Source organism: Gymnodraco acuticeps, unplaced genomic scaffold (assembly GCF_902827175.1).
Source record: "Gymnodraco acuticeps unplaced genomic scaffold, fGymAcu1.1, whole genome shotgun sequence".
NCBI lineage: Eukaryota > Metazoa > Chordata > Actinopteri > Perciformes > Bathydraconidae > Gymnodraco > Gymnodraco acuticeps.
In genome coordinates this window covers 4,811,775-4,828,776 of record NW_022989810.1, presented here as the reverse complement: position 1 = coordinate 4,828,776, position 17,002 = coordinate 4,811,775, and the positions used below count along the sequence as shown (strand labels likewise).

General features: G+C 41.9%; 1 protein-coding gene across 4 annotated transcripts in view; it reads right to left on the bottom strand.

The window, feature by feature from the left end:
- The window catches only part of macf1b (microtubule actin crosslinking factor 1b), a 37,890-nt gene that overhangs the window by 15,270 nt on the left and 5,618 nt on the right, over positions 1–17,002 (bottom strand). The window contains exons 1-14 of one of the 4 annotated variants that reach the window (XM_034229674.1): positions 10,890–11,738; positions 6,995–7,731; positions 6,738–6,794; positions 6,436–6,606; positions 5,605–5,771; positions 5,332–5,491; positions 5,145–5,229; positions 4,647–4,891; positions 3,188–3,307; positions 2,961–3,068; positions 2,629–2,847; positions 2,056–2,259; positions 1,181–1,412; positions 72–298 (exon numbers count right to left, since the gene is read on the bottom strand). In XM_034229674.1, the coding sequence (XP_034085565.1) occupies positions 72–298; positions 1,181–1,412; positions 2,056–2,259; positions 2,629–2,847; positions 2,961–3,068; positions 3,188–3,307; positions 4,647–4,891; positions 5,145–5,229; positions 5,332–5,491; positions 5,605–5,771; positions 6,436–6,606; positions 6,738–6,794; positions 6,995–7,651 (2,652 nt within the window). In that variant the 5' untranslated portion in view covers positions 7,652–7,731; positions 10,890–11,738. Of the gene's footprint in view, positions 1–71; positions 299–1,180; positions 1,413–2,055; positions 2,260–2,628; positions 2,848–2,960; positions 3,069–3,187; positions 3,308–4,646; positions 4,892–5,144; positions 5,230–5,331; positions 5,492–5,604; positions 5,772–6,435; positions 6,607–6,737; positions 6,795–6,994; positions 7,732–10,798; positions 11,739–17,002 lie in introns of those variants that run through there. The other 3 variants (XM_034229681.1, XM_034229688.1, XM_034229695.1) reach the window with 3 other exon arrangements.

Below are 17,002 nucleotides of genomic sequence, written 5' to 3'. Positions count from 1 at the left end.
TATGAATATAAATATATAAAAATAATATTTTTGTTTCTTATATCTGTTAAAGTTAGAGTTAACGGACAAACCTGCATGGTTTCAAGGCTCTGTCGGATTGTTTCTGATTCGCTCCGACTGGCATTAAGATCTAAAACTGCCTGCTGAGCGTCATTAAGCGCTGCCGTGACATCGCTGATGTCGCTCCAGAACTTCATGGCGAGATCCAAGAGTTTGAGCAGCCAGCTTTCTCTCTCCTGGGCCTGAGTATGTGTGTCATCCCAAAGCTGGGAGAGGCTGGACACGCGCTCCTGGATTGCTAAGATCACAAGGATATAACAGGAATTCTCTTTAGAATCTTGCATAACCAATGCTACTTTTAGTCCATTGTGTACCAGGACAGTATCATATGAGGAAACCCTTGAGTACGATAAAATAAATTATGGTGATACATTGTTTTGATACATTTTTTGTGTAAAATCTGATCTAAATTGTTCTTTCTCCCGTGCTGATGACTTAAAAGAAGACGATCATTTCAAGTTCCTTGATTATTATTTTTTGCATTAAAAACATGTTTTTCTTGCCAGGTGAGTTGTTGTTTTTTCTGTCAAGAAAATGTATCTTGTTTGATGTTGTAATACTCATTTTGTACCACAAGAAGCTCAAATGCACCAATACCCCACGTACTATATAGGACCAAAAACATTCATGTTTTCTATCATTTAATTTTGAAATTCTCCATGCACTCCAAACACAAGGTATATTTATTTAAAATTCAAATAAAAGACGTGGCATTAATGTTACATGCTCACACCAAATATTTGTTAAAAATGCATTGAGAAATTCTAAACTTACCTAGAAGAAAACACGAGTAGTAATACATTGTATAATGGGGTAGTGGTGCTCTTCAGCCTTGTGTGGCTAAAATCAATATTACAACAATAAATACATTTCATATTACAGATTTTAATAGTAAAGGAAAAATTATTCTGGTAAAACTTTATTTTCCCGTTTGGTAAAAAAAAGAAAATGGCCTGGCAAAAGCTTTTACTCAACCTGAGTTTAAATAATAAACACAGAAGAGAAACAATTTCAATCAGACTTTGAAAAAAGATCACCAATATCATTATTTTCACAATTGCTGTCTTTGGCTTCCATACAATCTGTATACAAACAATATCGATTCTTAGGAGATCATTACCTGTGCCCACAGATCCATCCCCAGCTGCCTGAGTGTTAGCCAGCAGTTCGTCAGCCTGTGTCCTGACGCTGCCCAGGCCCAGCTGCAGCTTGGACAGCTCGGCCAGGCTGTGCTTGTTGTCCTGCAGCTGCTCCTGGATCCTGGGGGTGAGGCCCTGAAGAGAGGTGACTGTCTCTATGCGACTGTGCAGGCGCTCAAGACTCTCTCTGATGAGGTTCATCCTCTCATTCAGCTATAGATACACACAAATACATGATGTTTAGTTTTTGTTGTGTATTCGTAGTGTATTACTAGTGTTAACATTAGCATTTGCTTCATCATCCAAGCATTAAGTGTTAGTTTTGTGACGAAATATTATAGATATTCTTATTCCTGTGTCAAATGTCTTGTTAGTTGTTTTTCTTTAACATTCTGTTTTAATTTACTAAAAGTCTGGACAATTTGGTATAATGTTAGTCAAATAAAACAGTAACTATTTCAGTAGTAAGTCAATGAAATCCTGTCATATTAGTCCTTTTGTCATGAAATTGTATTAAAAATGTCAGGCCATCTGATTAATATTGTCCTAATATCCCCTGTTTTCATTCTAAGTTGTGCGGTACAGCTGATACAATATAAAAAGTTACATTTATATTAAGCAATTAAATAACTATGACTGCTCTTATTGTGTGCTGCAGTTTAGATTTCACACAAGCAACACAGGTGACAGAACAGCTGCATCGGGAAAAAAATGTATTTAATTTCAAGCTACATTCAGTCTCTTTTTGCAGTGATAATGCTTGTGATTTTGTCACAGTTGGTCATGGAAATAAAAGTTGTAGACAAATGTTGTCATACTTTGCATTTATAGAAATGTCCACTGCTGATATTCTTACCTGTGTGAATCGAGGTAAGGACTCCTCGAGAACATTAGCAGTCTCTTTGACCCGGTCTCTGATGGCTCTATGCTGCTCTTCTGCCTCCGTAGCCCTTCGACAGAACTCTTCCCCCTGAACGGGGTTTAGCTCCGACAAGCGTTTCGCCAGAGAGCATAATCGTGCTATCAAGGGTCTGTGTTCAGCTACAGACTCCCTCAGCCCCTTTGTAGAAAAGAGAACAAAATAAAGAATGTATAACAATGTAGAAAGCAGACATCCTTCAGAAAGTACCTGATTTGAGTTTAATCCCTAAAATTAGTGGAGGAAGTTTGAAAAAACAAATCCTGTGGTCTCAATTTACATGGCATACTTGACAAAACTGAAATGTCATTATAGTGTAGTACACATGGAAAAGTAACCATGCCAGGAAGTAGATTAGACAAAGGACCTGTACTAGAACAGAACAGCTCATTCAGCTAGAGGGAAATGGTGGCCGACTGTGAAGTATAAAAAGGACTTCTTTGTTGAACTGGTTCAAAAGTTGATAGGGAAAAGCTGGCATTCTATTGTGGAGAGGCAGGTTTCTTCTACCTGTAAAAGGTCCTGTTGTTCCCGAAATGCCTCGTAGCTAATTGTGCTTAGGGAGAGCTGGCCAATCAGGGTTTTAGTTTCCTCAAGCCAGGGCGAAACCTCAGCGAGGCCCTCTGAGAACTGGAGAAGAAGCGACTGAGCGTGCTCAAGTTGCAGCACCACATGGGAATTGGTGGCTGAGGTGGTGTTGCATTGTTCCTGTAAGGCATCTAGTGGGGTCTGCAGAGTGAGGTGAAAGAAAAAATGAATATTTTCAACATTTTTGGACTTTAAACGTACATTTGTTCATATTATTAATGTTGGTCGCATGCATTGGAAGTGTAATTAAATACCTGCAAATCGCATGTTTCTCCTTCATCACTGTATGTCAGCAAGATTTCAGCAATCTTCACCATCTTCTCAATGTTGAACCTGTGTTGCAGAATCTCCACTGCTAAAATCTATTCAGGAGATAATCATGAAATTAAATTCCATTACGAAACATTGTGTAAACTCATTTCTAAAACTTCTTTACACCTTACATGAACGTTATGTTTTCTATTCGTGGAAAAATACCGACCTTTTGCTCATAGAGTTGTTCTGCTATGAGCTGTGGCTCCAGATGAATACTTTTCAGCTTTTCAAGACCCAGCGCTGTGTCTCTTAACCAAGCCATCTCCTTCACCACTGCCTGTTCCAGCTATGAAGTATATACCGTATGTTAGCAAAGCATTAATGACATTTAATATATAAACCACTGTCTGTATAAAAACAGCAATCGAACATACACAACAATATCAGGAAAAATATGTATGTGTTTTTTTAATATTAAGAGAATTAAGGAATGACATTTAAATACATTTGACAAAAGAGAGATATTTCGGCTAATAAATTATTAGTAAAAAACATTGCTTGAAAATATAGTATGTTATAATATAAATGTCCCAATAAATATTATAGCTTAAAGAGGAGAACAAAACAGATGTTAATGTTTGTGTATGCTATAGCAGGTCTAAAACAATTGGCCAATAGTTAGCCTACCCAGTGCAAGAGAAACACAGGTGTAACTCACACTAATTATGGATCCACCCCTGTATTAACATTATTAATCACACCTGTGTTTTTCCTTCACAATATCTGCCATAATAACATTACTTTACAGCAGAATTATAACCAAAGCAGGAACCATCTAAGTCCACTTAGCTAGATATGAGCGACCATGTAAATATGCAGAAATATAGAAATGAGATGCATCTGCTGATTTGGAGCCTAAGTCCTTGCCTATCTGATAACTAGGTTAAACGTTACGTCCCGTCCACACGGCAGCGCGTCGCGTGCTTCAACGAAGACGCTTCCCATTCACTTTAAATGGGGTGACGTCACGCTTTGCCGAACTACATTGTGGTCCCATCGCTTTGCCTCCGTTGCTCGCTTCGAAAGTTGAGAAAAGTTCAACTTTTCAAGCGTCGACGGAAGCTCCAGCCAATCAAATCATATACCAGTACAAGCTCTAGCTAATCAAACCGCGTGCTTGTGTGTCCAGGGCGGGAGATTCATGTGATTGGTTATTGGTCGCATGCCAGACATGCCCACCTTCAACGCACGGCACGCTGCCGTGTGGACTACCATGTTACACCATGTGTTACACCCTCTAGCTTTTTCTTTAAAAAAAAGTTACTTGCTAGTCAGCAACTTTTGCTGCATGATAAAACATTGGATAGCAAGCTAGGTACATAGATATTAGCATGTGTATTGTTTACCAATGCAATGGCTTTGCTTAATAACATATTCTGAGTAACTTTTTGTTCAGGCACAGTTAGTAGCTAGCTAGCATGCTACTTTCTAAAACTCATACTGAAACCTGATGTTAGCCTCCACAAACTTGGGTCTCATGAGATAGCATCTTTAAAAAAAACAACGTGAATGCTAATGATCAAGCTAGTTGGAGTGAGGTAAGTTCAGGTACTTTTCATTGAAATAGTAAGCAACATTTCCAAAGCTTCTGAAGTGTTTGTTTTAGTATGGAGTGAGAATGTTACCCTCTGTTTTTCAGCTGCACATAGTACTGCATCTCCAGCATGTGTATGCACTCCAGCTGCCCCCAGGAGCTCCCTCTCGATGCGGCCCAGCCACAGGTGAAGGTCCTCCTGGCTAGAGGTACAGCGACTGGAGGCCTCCAGGGCCTGCTCCAGCCTCTGCAGGATGTCCAGACTGCTTAGACTTAGCACAGAGCAACGGATTCGCAGAGCATCCATCTTCTCCTGCACCTGCTCGGCTTCCTCCTCTGAAAGAATGGAAAAACCACAACCATTGGGCATGTCAGCTGACATTGTAGGTAAGACAAACATTTCTTTTTTTGACATTTTAATCAGAATCCATACTAAATCTAACGCGTATAGGCTTTTATAATCAATAGATTTTAACATTTTGCTGTGAAATTCAGTTCTGATGCTGCAGTTATAGAACATTATGTATTTATATGCGACCGTTAACCATTCTAAGCCCTTGTCATTTTTACCCTATGTGGAAAACCTTACCTGCAATTGCTTCCATCAGATTTTGTCCGGACTTTTGTATTTTCCCTAGCTCAGAAGTTTTGACTTGAATCTCTTCAACAACAGCCTAAAGGAAAAGATAAAACACATCAAAGTTATTCTAAATCAGCATAATGCACATTTAATATTCTGTTCAATAAAGTTGAACCATACATGGAACATTTCTAACCTTGGCCCTGTCTGTGGCCTCTGAGACATGTAGCATCACTCTCTCTGCATTCCGTAGTTCAGCTAGGGTCTGTTCCACAGATATGAGCCATTGCTGCAAGCTGTCTACACCTTCCTGGAAGCGTTGAGCTCTGGGTAGAATAAGCTCCAGACTCGCTCTCCTGCAACAAAAACATTTTCATTGATTACCCCTTTCGGTCATGAAGAATTGTGATATACAGTTAGCCTTGCCAAATGTAAATGTGGCATTGCCAATTGGCTAAAGGAAGCTGACCTTTGCTCTGCCCCCCGTTGTAAGGCCTCCCATTTCAGTTTGAGAGTGGAGAGCATGACCTTCTCCTGTTCCCCCTCCTCTCCTGGATGGGCCTCTACAAGCCGAGGGCCCTCCAACATCATGGAGTCCATACTACGCCTTCGGTCTGTTAGGAGGCGTTGCAGGAGCTGTAAAAGAACAAAACCAAGCTCAGATCAATCCATAACTCATGAAATTGAAAAGTTGTATTTATAAAAGCAGGAGTATATAATATGTACACCTATTACAAGAAAGACAAACAAATCAAGATTAAGGACAAGGGAGAAATGTTTCAAAGGCCTTTGCGAAGACGCTTCTGTGTTAAATCAGATTAGACCTTTTCAGTTCTACAGAAAACTGATTTACCTTATATTTGAGGTATCGGAGGAAATGACATTGCTTCCAGTAAGAATTTCAGTTATCAAAGCCCCATTGTTATTTTCTTTGCCTTTGGGTCAGAGTTAAGGAAGCCCTGTCTCGTGTGTCAAGCTTACATTGTCAAGAGCCAGGCAGGTTTCACCTCATCCAAACAGCTCACAATGGGTGTGATTACAGCTGAAAGGTGAGAGACGTCCCCGCTTTTTTCATACCCCCAGGAAATGTACACAAAGCCTTACTGAAGAAGCTCATTGTGGCTATGAACACCACCTATTCACCGCTGAATAGAACTGTATTTAAATTCTAAAGGAAGCAGTTCAGTTTGTGAGCTAGCCTTTCTATAGGTATACCTTCTAGGTGTCGACACAGCGCTATAATATTCTAAAGCATTTTTAGGACAAGAAATTAGGTGATGTGATTTTGGTGATAGCAGACCTTTTGTTCTTGGAGCTGTGCTTTCACCACTTTGACCTCTGAGGATGGGGGTTTCTGGTTGGCTGTGAGCTCCTCTATCTCGCAGACCCATGAGAGCAAAGCTTCTAGGTTTTGGAGAAATGTCTCAGGATCTGTTGACATATCCCTCAGTGCCAAAGACGATCTTGTTCCCTTGAGAGAGACCATTACAAAGTATTAGCTGAAGTACGAATGAAAGAAAGTACTGTTTGCAAAAGATTCCAGGTACAACTTGATGAACTATAACGTTACAAAGAGAGACAACGTTAAGGGGTAAAACATACCCTCCATCTATCCATGCAGGAATCTTGGTCTGAGCTTGAGTGTCCATCACTTTGGAGCTACAAAAATAAACACAGTCAGCATGTTGTTGCGATTCATAAAGTCACAGGACCCACCATGATGTTATACATTCAAAACATTTTCGTCTAAAGATAGAGCCTAGATGGGAAAAGGTTAGAAAGTTCACATGAGAACAAGAAAGGATGATATGGAAGATAGATGAGATTTGTTGTGTTTGAAAATCGGAGTTGTTATCAACCTCTCCAAGTTCATCAGCGACACCGTTCAGGACTCTGACAGTTCTGGTGACAATGGGGTCCCCTCCCTTATCTCCAGACGGAAACTCTACCACTTCCACAATTTCCGTAACGGTCGTCTCCGTCACCTCTGTCACCTCTGTGACCTCACGTGATGCCCGAGCCTTCCAGGACCAGGGGCTTCCTTCTCTAGAGTCTCTCCTCTGGAAGCTGGCCCTTCTCTCTGCAGCATTTGAGTCTGGGTTAGCCAAGGGGGATCTGGTGAACTCCGGAGGCACTGTTATTCTTGTAAGTGTCCCATTTCGGGATGTTTTTATTGGAGAAGGGCTGTTGCGCCAGTCAAGAGTACTGGTGCTTCTGATTGTGGAAGCTGGGGAGCTGCGGAGGGGTTTGTCCGAAATGGGAGTACGAGTCCCCTCTTCCCTCTTATGATCAATGTTTTGTAACTCCTGTTCACTCTCCACCTCTGCTTCCTTGATTGCATCCTCCCTTGCTTTGTCTTTGACTTGTATTGACACTTCTGGTTTGACCTCGCCATGTTGCTCCTGGGGCTGCCACTCTCTTCGTCGTTGGTAACACTCCTTCAGGAAAGCCTCGTCTGACCTCACATGCTTGGATTTCTGGCCCAGGCAGCTGGGCCTGCTGATGAGGTTACCCATAATCCTTCAGCCCAGAGGCTAGTGAGGTAAAAGGTGAGGTAAGGCCCCTCGGCCATGCATGCGGAAGATCCTTCAGCTACCTAAAATAAGACAAGGGGGCTCTGAGTCATCATGTGAACACATGTTCATTGTGTACATAAACAAAAACATATATCCAACAGACCTTCCTTTTTTAAAGCACAAATTCCTTGCTTTAAAGAAAAAATGCACCAATAATGATATTTGATATCAGTCCGATACTGACTAGCTGGTTTTGTTATTGGTGACAATGTGCCAATGTGGTGTCGGATACTATTTCACTTAATAACACTTCAGTTCATTTGTTTAAAAACATGATTTTAAATCAAACACTGATATTGGATTTGAACCCAATGGTCTGATAGCCATGTAACATTATTTTGGATGTAACCCCCACTGCCTCCTAACATCCAATATAAGACTAAATGAAACCAGTCCCTCACATATTTCATTTGCTAAATTTCTGTGCCATTGTTGCCCTTTTCTTGGCACCGAAAGACCAGAGGAAACTACAGCAGAGATACTTGGCCTGGATATTCCTTGTTCCTTTGTCTGCCTTCAGACCACATACACACATGCCCCCCATCTAACTCACATCACCAACTGAAATATTCTGGGCTTGGAAATCAGTGTGACAGGCTTGTCGAGGATCCCACTGTTGGGCCTGGCATGCAGAAGCGGTGGCAGACAGCCAGCTCTTTCTCTCACTCAGCCTGGACCAGTCCTGGGAAACCCGCTAAGAATCTGATCAAATATGACAGCCATAAAAACGCAGACACAGCCTCATTTCTCAGGGGTGTTAATACGAAGGGGAGTAGGATCAAACAGTGGCATGGGGGCAGGAGTAGTTAGGATAACCGCAGCAATAGACAGCATAGTGTGCAGTATTACATTGTCTTTTTGTGGACAAAAAGGCTTAACAAAATGCTTTTCCATTATGATCGCCAATTGTAGATTATAGAATACAGGGATTTTCTCTCTCTTCTAAATTGTTAAATTACATTTTGTAATCAAATAATGATGTCATCAACATATTGTTTGACAAATATTTGTATGTCTCAGAAAATACTCTCATTGACAGTGACAATTTCAAACTGTGTCTGCCCGTCTGCTCAGTACTTTCATTGTTTTGACAGAAGGGTTGAAGGTGAATGCAATTATCTTGGTCTAGAGGAGCTGAGGTGAGCCCATCAGGAGATCACAGGGAGGGTTTCTGTCGAGGCCGAGTCCTCCCTCTGAGGCGGGGTTGGACTGGTCCACTCAGAATCATACAGGTCACCTCAGGTCATGCTTGGTGACTAAAGACCTGTGGGGGGGGGCAATATGGGTCAACAATGGGGGAATTGGGAGGTTGGCTCCTTAAGCTACCTGAGTAGGGTTTTTTTGTGGTTTGAAGAGGCATATTAATACTGCTGTATGGCTACCAATACATGTTAGTATTGCTGTAAGCAGCCACAAATAATGCTGAATATGCAGATCTCTCATCTTTGCCAGAGGTTAGACCCAAAGACAGTCAGCAGCCAAGGAGAACTTAGCATTGTGCTACTGTCAATATCAACAACATGTTTGAATCAAATGTTATAATTTAGATACGCAGCTTTTAAGTAATTGAGAATGACCTAGTTTGATACGATGGCTCCATGTGCATTAGGCTAGTAATTACCTACATCATGCACGTCTCTGTAGAGCAGATGATGCAGTCAATGGATCCACAGGGGAGAACACAGTCAGATCAGAAAGTGGTGCCCAGACAAAGCCCCAGGCCCAGGATCAATGATTACTCAGTTAGCTCAGATCACTGCCCAGCGGTCTCCTGAGGAGGGCAGAGAGAGTGTCTGTGGCCGTGTTCGTATGGGTTAACTATTCAAGAGAGAGGGTGTGCCGTGTCTGGTTACTGCAGCGCATGTGTGGTCGTTTGCTAAATTACACAGTGATCTCACAGCAATGTATGTTTATTATTAGAGAGCACATGGCGAACTACCAAGGATATGTTATTGAAAGATAATATGCCAATATAAAAAAAACATTTCCATAAGACTGGGCCATTCAGATGCTTGTATACAACATATTTACAGAACGGGTAGTTAATATCAAACACATTGCAACCATACTCTAGCTGACATAAATTAGATGCCACTACCAAATAGTTATCCTCCAATCAAATTAAACCTTCACAATATGTTTTAAGCCTGATATCTGATATGCACCCCCACTTTCTAGCATAATGATACTAGACAGCTAACCAGGGAACCACTTCAACTCGTATTGCGGGTGACCTGCCCATCCCATTACTTAACCTATTTTTGAAATGGCCCTTAATTCAGACCAGACCTTTCTCTGCTCTCAACACTGATTTACGATAGATAACCGCAGTCCATTTCGTGATGAATAGAGTGGTATAGGGTCTTCTCCGTGCCTAAGAAATATGGAAGAAAATCCTCCTTGTAATAATTGGTCGACACATGAATTCCATATTTGATCTATAAGCTTATCTTAATTCCAATACGGGACACACAAGCATGCATTTTAAATATTTTGATAACCTTATATTTCATGAGACTAATGAAAAGCTCTAATGTCTTACGTATTGCATTGATTGACACACTTGATATATAAAGCATAGTGTGGGTTTTTAATTAGTAGAAGAACAATAATCATCAATCACAACAGTATAGCCCCATAATGTTGTGTCACTGCTGTGCATCTGCCTCTGTTAAGGGAGGTCCTGAAGTAGTAATCATGGTAGTGGTCCCTAATCAAGGATGGCAGCTGTGCATCCACCCATGAGACCAATAACATTTTAAGGTGGATATTGTACAAGGTCACACGTTTCTCTCTAAGACAGGCTTTACTCAGGCGAAATAAAGCTACAGTGTAGAGTGAAATGTCAGCATGGTTTTGGGAAAAGTGGCAAGGGCCTACTGGGGTATTTTGATCTGAATCTTTAAAAAAATCCAAGCAGCTAGAAGAATGTTGAAAACAAACTGTTGAACGGAATAAAATAGTTACATCCAAATGAGCCATTCACACTATTGTCGCCTTTACTGGAATATTTCATTGCCTTTCACAATTGTATCTTTCATTCCGTTCGAAAAAGTAAAGAAAATCAAATTTGAAGACACAACTCACATGGCTCCAATGTCCAAAACCAGACTCTCTATATCCAATCCTGTGTTACTGGCAGTTTTGGCGGTTTGAAGCTTGCGTGAACCACACTTACCCTGAAGCACGATTGAGCCAAACAGCATGAGTAAAGGAATCCAGCCAGTCCTCAGTCACCATTCAAAAAGGGGGATAAAGGGGTGAAAAAAAAATCCAGCTTTGTTTGAGCATCCTTTGAACGGCCTCCCGGCTCCAACATCCCAAACATGAATGCTCCTCACACACACACATGCATACTCTCCCAAACTCACACTCAATCAAGTTCACTCATTCACACATGCCCACATACAAACACACTTTCTAAACACACTCACACATGCCCTGATAACTCATGCTTTTCCGTTGCCCACAGTCACAGGCAAACAATGTCCTCCTCTCCCCTCTCAGTGCACCCCTCCCCTCACTTCACTTCTCCTCCCACCAGCTCTGCTCCTCTCCCTTTCTTCTTTGTTGTGCGAGCTGTGATGGAGGAATTCCTTCCTTGTTATCGCCGCCGATGGGATAGTGCACCCAGATGGAGACAATGTATTCCAACGGCTCAGTTGAACTCCCACAGTTCCCAGCCAAGACCAGTTTTTGCATGGAGGTCAGATTGAACCGGTTCCATGTAACGAGAAGGCGCCGGTAGTATTCTCACCAGCACTTCTGCTGCTCAGGTTGCTCCTGTACCAAGCAGCGAGGCGGCAAAGTGCCCCTTTTACCTTCCCCAGGCTTTTTCTCACTCTCTCTACCCCTTCTCATCCAACAAAGCCCCTCCTCTGGGTCCGACTTCGGCTCAGAAACTCCATGCTGCTTCTGCTTGAAAAATGGGATGGGTGGGGGGCAAAAGAAGGAGAGTTTTCTAAAGACCCCTGTGCCGCCCTTGGAACATTCACATGTTAAGTGACAGCTGCCTCAGTCCATTGCCTCTCACGATGGCGAGCGAGAGAAGTGCAGGCTACAAAAGAAGAGACCCACACCCACCCTGCCACCCACCCACTCACACATTCAACCCCAACCCCCTTCCAGCCCCCCCCCCTTCCCCATTCAGAGTCAGTGCTGCAGTCTCCACAGCAGCAACAAAGACGACTAATTACTGTAAAACATCTCAGATTACTTTTCAACTCAGTTCCAGCCATTGCTAGCCCAGCCCATAAACAAAGAGGCTGGAAGGAAACACACAGAAGAAAAAATAGAGAGCAACGGGACGATAATACAGAGTGTTTTTGGCATGGGAAACTAAAGGAAGGACCCCTATGGTGAAATTCTATCATGCCTCATTCAATAAGTCACAACATTTGCCTTATAAATGGAGAACACCAAGCATACTGTAGGCAAACACAATTACAGCAACATTTTCTGTTAAATGGTGTTTATTCAGATATGAACAACACCAGTTTTCATACATCAGACACTTTCTTCATGTCTTTGTAAATTACATAATGTGCAGGTGCACTGAGACCCAACAAAGGCATGCATACAGGTAACAGTCTAACAAAGAGTGTTTACGCCCCAAATCCTTTCCCTCTCTCTTATCTCCAGCCAACCACATAATCAACCAATCGACTGATCCAGCAAATGCGTGCATGCATGTACAACACACCCACCCACACAGACTCTCTCACACAGTCTTGCCAAATTGACACACTGTATGTGTGCAGAACCTGCCCCTTCGACTACTCCCTAATCCAAGGTCACCCGTTGAGTGTTTTGGATTAGTTCAACAAGAATGCCTCTGAAGGAAGCCAAACTTACGATTGGCTCTTCAAATAATTATTACAACTAGTTTACATTTTTATGCAAAATCTTTTTACATAACATATATTTGTCTTTGTCTGTGTAATCTCTCAGCCAGAGCAGTCAGAGATGATCATATCTAATATGGGAAGGAGGAAATGTGCCCTACTGCTTGCATTCCCCTGTGCAAGTACATATATGACATCATAAAATATCACAAAATCAATAGCACTCGCTTCGGTGTAAAGTGCCTTCTGTGATACATGTACTGTAAGGGGAACTCTTTAGAACCTGTCAATGCAAACTTGGTTTATTCAGTGTGAGATGTGTGCAGTCCTGATTTATTCAGTCTGGGCCACAGGATCATCATGTTACTTCATAAAACTAGACGACAAGTCTACGGTCATGCCAGTGGACCTGTGAGGTTCATCCGATCACAGTGGTGATTTGAGCTATGGTAAAATGCAGTTATTCAACATCTACTAAACTATGTTCACTCAGTCAACCCTTAGTAAGCATGCTTACTTGCAGGGCCGCCTCTGGCCAACTTGTGGCCCCACGCAAAGTTATATCATGAGGCCCTCTGCGTCGCGAGCGTCAGGGGTGCTAGTGGAGCCTCGCAGCGGCGAAACTGCCGCATCTACACTTATTGCGCCGCATAAGCGCATACTGTAGGTGCGCCGCTTTTGCGGCTCAGTTGAGGCTCAGTTGAGGCTCCCTCCGCTAGATGAGGCCCCTGCGTGATCTGCGTGTAGGGAGGGGCTGCCTTGCTTACTTGTGTAGGTACTGCATGTTATTTTTCTTAAACCAAGGCATTGGTGAAATTAGATTTTGGCTAAGAAAGGCATTAGAATGTTTTCTTGAGGGACCTTAAAGTATTATCGACAAGTGGTATTTGTCCTCTGCAAGGCTAAACAAGACCATCCTCACAAACTGCCGGATTATGAGCATGTGCAAGAAGCTTATTATGTCCAATTTTTACATTTATTTGTAGGGGGCATCTCTAGTTAACCTAGTCATTATTATGGAAGCCGTGTGAAATCAGACTGGATCAAAGTGATGGACTAACATTTCCAATACTGCTGCAACTTTGCTAAAAAAACATGACATTAGGAAATTGTTCGAATAGTTCTCATCTGGTAAAACAGTCTATCATGGTCTAGCTTTTATTATTAGCTTTCAATACTTCAATGAATGGGCACTAAAGATGCAAAAAAAACAGGCTATTTAGTTCTGCTTTGAAGCTGCTTCAGGTTCTCAGAGCCATTCTTAGTCCCTTACATTACTGTCCCATTTATGATCCCCTACCCTCCTCCAGCTTTCATTTATGCAAAAAGTGACAACAAAAATAACAAGCGATGAGAAAAAAGGAAAACTGAAAATGCCTGTCACTGTGGCCGACCTGTAAAGAGAGAACATTGAAAAGAACGCCCCCTGTAGGGTCAAGTTATTTAACCCCTGAGTACTTCAGTGCTGATGTAAGAGTTCCCACTCTCTCATGAATCACACCAAAGCCTGTATCTCGCATGTACAGTAGTTTAGAAAAACGGAAATCAGAATGAACACCACACTTTGCTGCTTGGGTCACTTGGAGAGCTAATGTCTTAAGCTGTTTAATGAGCAAGTAAGGCCCACATCTCCCGTCCCCTCTTTCTTAATCTGAAAGGAGCTGGCAGTGATGAGGCACCACTTTTCCAGGAAGACATTGTTGTCAAACCCCGACACCTGATCCCAGCTTTCAGCAGCCTCCAGTCCCCTCTGAACTAATTAAATGATTTTGCCAAAAACCTCTCTTCTCCATTTCACGGTAGGTGCACATAGAGCCTGCACACATTTTCTTAAAAAGTGAAGAGCTGATGTAGTTAAAGAGCAGCTGGCTCGCCAAGCTATGCATTGATGCAATAAGCTGCTACAGGCAAGAACAAACAAATAAAACTCTTCTTTTTGTCAGCAGTGCTTATTATCCTTCCAAAATGCGTGCGTTAATGGAGTGGACAATTAGGTTGGGAGACGGAATAAAGTGAATTTCCAAAATGAATGTGATTTCCAAATCCAATGGGGGCCTACATTTAATAACAGATCCCATGTACCAAAGAAAAAAATAGAGGCCTGTTTCCCCCTTCCACGGCTATTTCAACCTCTCTGCTGCTTTTAAATTAAATAAGACCTCAATGGCTCCTCTACAGAACATGGTAATTACCCCTCTTCATGAGAAATGAAAAAAAGAGGGGGTCCCTTTTTAAAGGGTCAAACCAGAAGCACCATTCATCCCGCACACTGTCATTTATCACCAAAAGAGGCTGCTTTTAAGAAAAGTAGATGAAAGGCTCATGGGTTACCTACTGGGCTGCCTGGATGCTGAAAATCACAGTCATGTGTGTGACGAGGGTTTAGCCACTTGGGTATAGAAAAGCTCAACTCATCCTCATCATCATGTTTGATCCAACTGAGGATTTACAGTTCACATTTTCAATTGAGCACAGGAAGGCAACGACAATAAAGTTAGAGGCCATTAACCCTGATAAAGTGTGTGAATCAAAACATCTCTAATGGGAGATGTTACTAAGGTACTATAGGATGAACATGTATTTGACACACTAAGCTACAGTATAGAAAAACAATGGATGCAACATTTACTTCAGTCTGTAGATTAAACATGTTTACTTCACCGCCATCATCAGTATTCATTTGTCTCATGAGGGGACTCGATGAAACGATGCCCTCTTTTTCCCTAAAGGTTATGACCGCATCAGAGAGCCCTGGATGTTTCCTGGCTGTCAGAAACAGAGAGGAGAGCATAATAGTATGTGATCCCTCACCCCTCTTCCTGGGCCTGTTTGTAACTTGTGTGTACACAGCGTATTTGGGATGCAGCGTTTGCCACAATCCCAGGGAGACCAGAGACCTTTTAGACCCCATTTACACGCAAACGCACACGAAACGCAAATGAACCGAATACGATATCAAAAAAGTATTCCGCTCACACGAGACCGCTCGAAAGCGCTGGAGACGCTGTAGTACATAATAATAGATTAATAATAGATTAATTTTGTTAGCGCTTTTACAGGTGCTCAAAGACGCTTTACAGATATAGTGAAAAGAAAAGAAAGGAACAACAAATAAATATATAGTTAAAGTCAAATAATACAAAAACAATCACACATTAAAAGCCAGATTGAAGAGGTGAGTTTTTTGAAGGTGGTGAGGTCAGTGCAGTACCAGTACATATGCCGGGCCTGTAAGTGGCGCTGTACTTCCGCCACAAAATACACCAAAAGCAGCGAAGAAGACCCCAGAGCATGGTTGCCCTTCTGTTTATGCCCCGCGGTGGATTTAGCAACATGTAGTTCATGTAGTTCTCCATGTCCACTTGTTGCTGATGGTTGTGGTAGAGGAGCTGTAGATGTTACACTAACATCTGTAACATGGTCAGTAGCTACTGCTACTGACCATGTTACAGATGTTAGTGTTACATCTACAGCAGTGAGCAGCAGAGGTGGGGAGAGGCGGGGCTATGGCTTCATCGTTATTAGGATATGATCGTATAGGGCGTACACACGGAGCCGTTTGCCCCTCAGAGCGTTCCGGTTGCAGATCTATCCACCTTGGGATCCCGTTATCGTTTGCGGGGTGCGTTTCCGTTACGGCCTCGTGTGAACGAACGGGCTATACGAAAGAGAAAAGTAGCGGGAACTTTTGACCTCGACATGACAGTCAAAGGGAAGAGATGTCATGTTTGACTTGTCAGTGTGATGTTCTGATAAGCAAGGAGCTAAGTTTACAAACCTTTTTAATGATATTAGCAAACAAATGTTGCTTAACCTGGAAAAACCCACAACCTCTCAGTTACATTTCATGCTTAAAAGCTGCCATACAGAATGTAACCTTTGTTTACTTCCCTAACAAGGTGACATCACTATGTAACGCTAGCTAGTGCTCCAACACATTGTACAAGATAGCCAAGGGGCCGGACATCATAACAGAGCCGGCCAGCTAACCAATCAGAGCAGACTGGGCTCTGGTTTCAGACAGAGGGTGAAAAGAGGTGCTGTAGCACAGGCAGTATGAGAACAATAAAGAGCTTTTTGAACATTAAAGTCACAGTAGAAGCACAAAATACAAATATAAACCTGAAAATGTGCATTGTATATCCTCTTTGCTTTACTTTATTTTGAATCCCTGCCTGGACTATATATGCTAAATCTAACTTTTGACACTTACCACGACTCCCCTGGGATGCAAATACATTTAAATTAAATAATTACTGCCCGAGTATTTAATGCTGTACCTTTTTAATAATACATGTATATGATAATATACTATTTATGAGATAATCTTAATTAATTTAAAGATTACATAATTTTACATTCCAGTAAATTCATTAGCATTAAATTAGCATTTTTCTCAGAGCCTTCACCATGACAATACATCTGGTAAGACAGTTTTTGAACACCC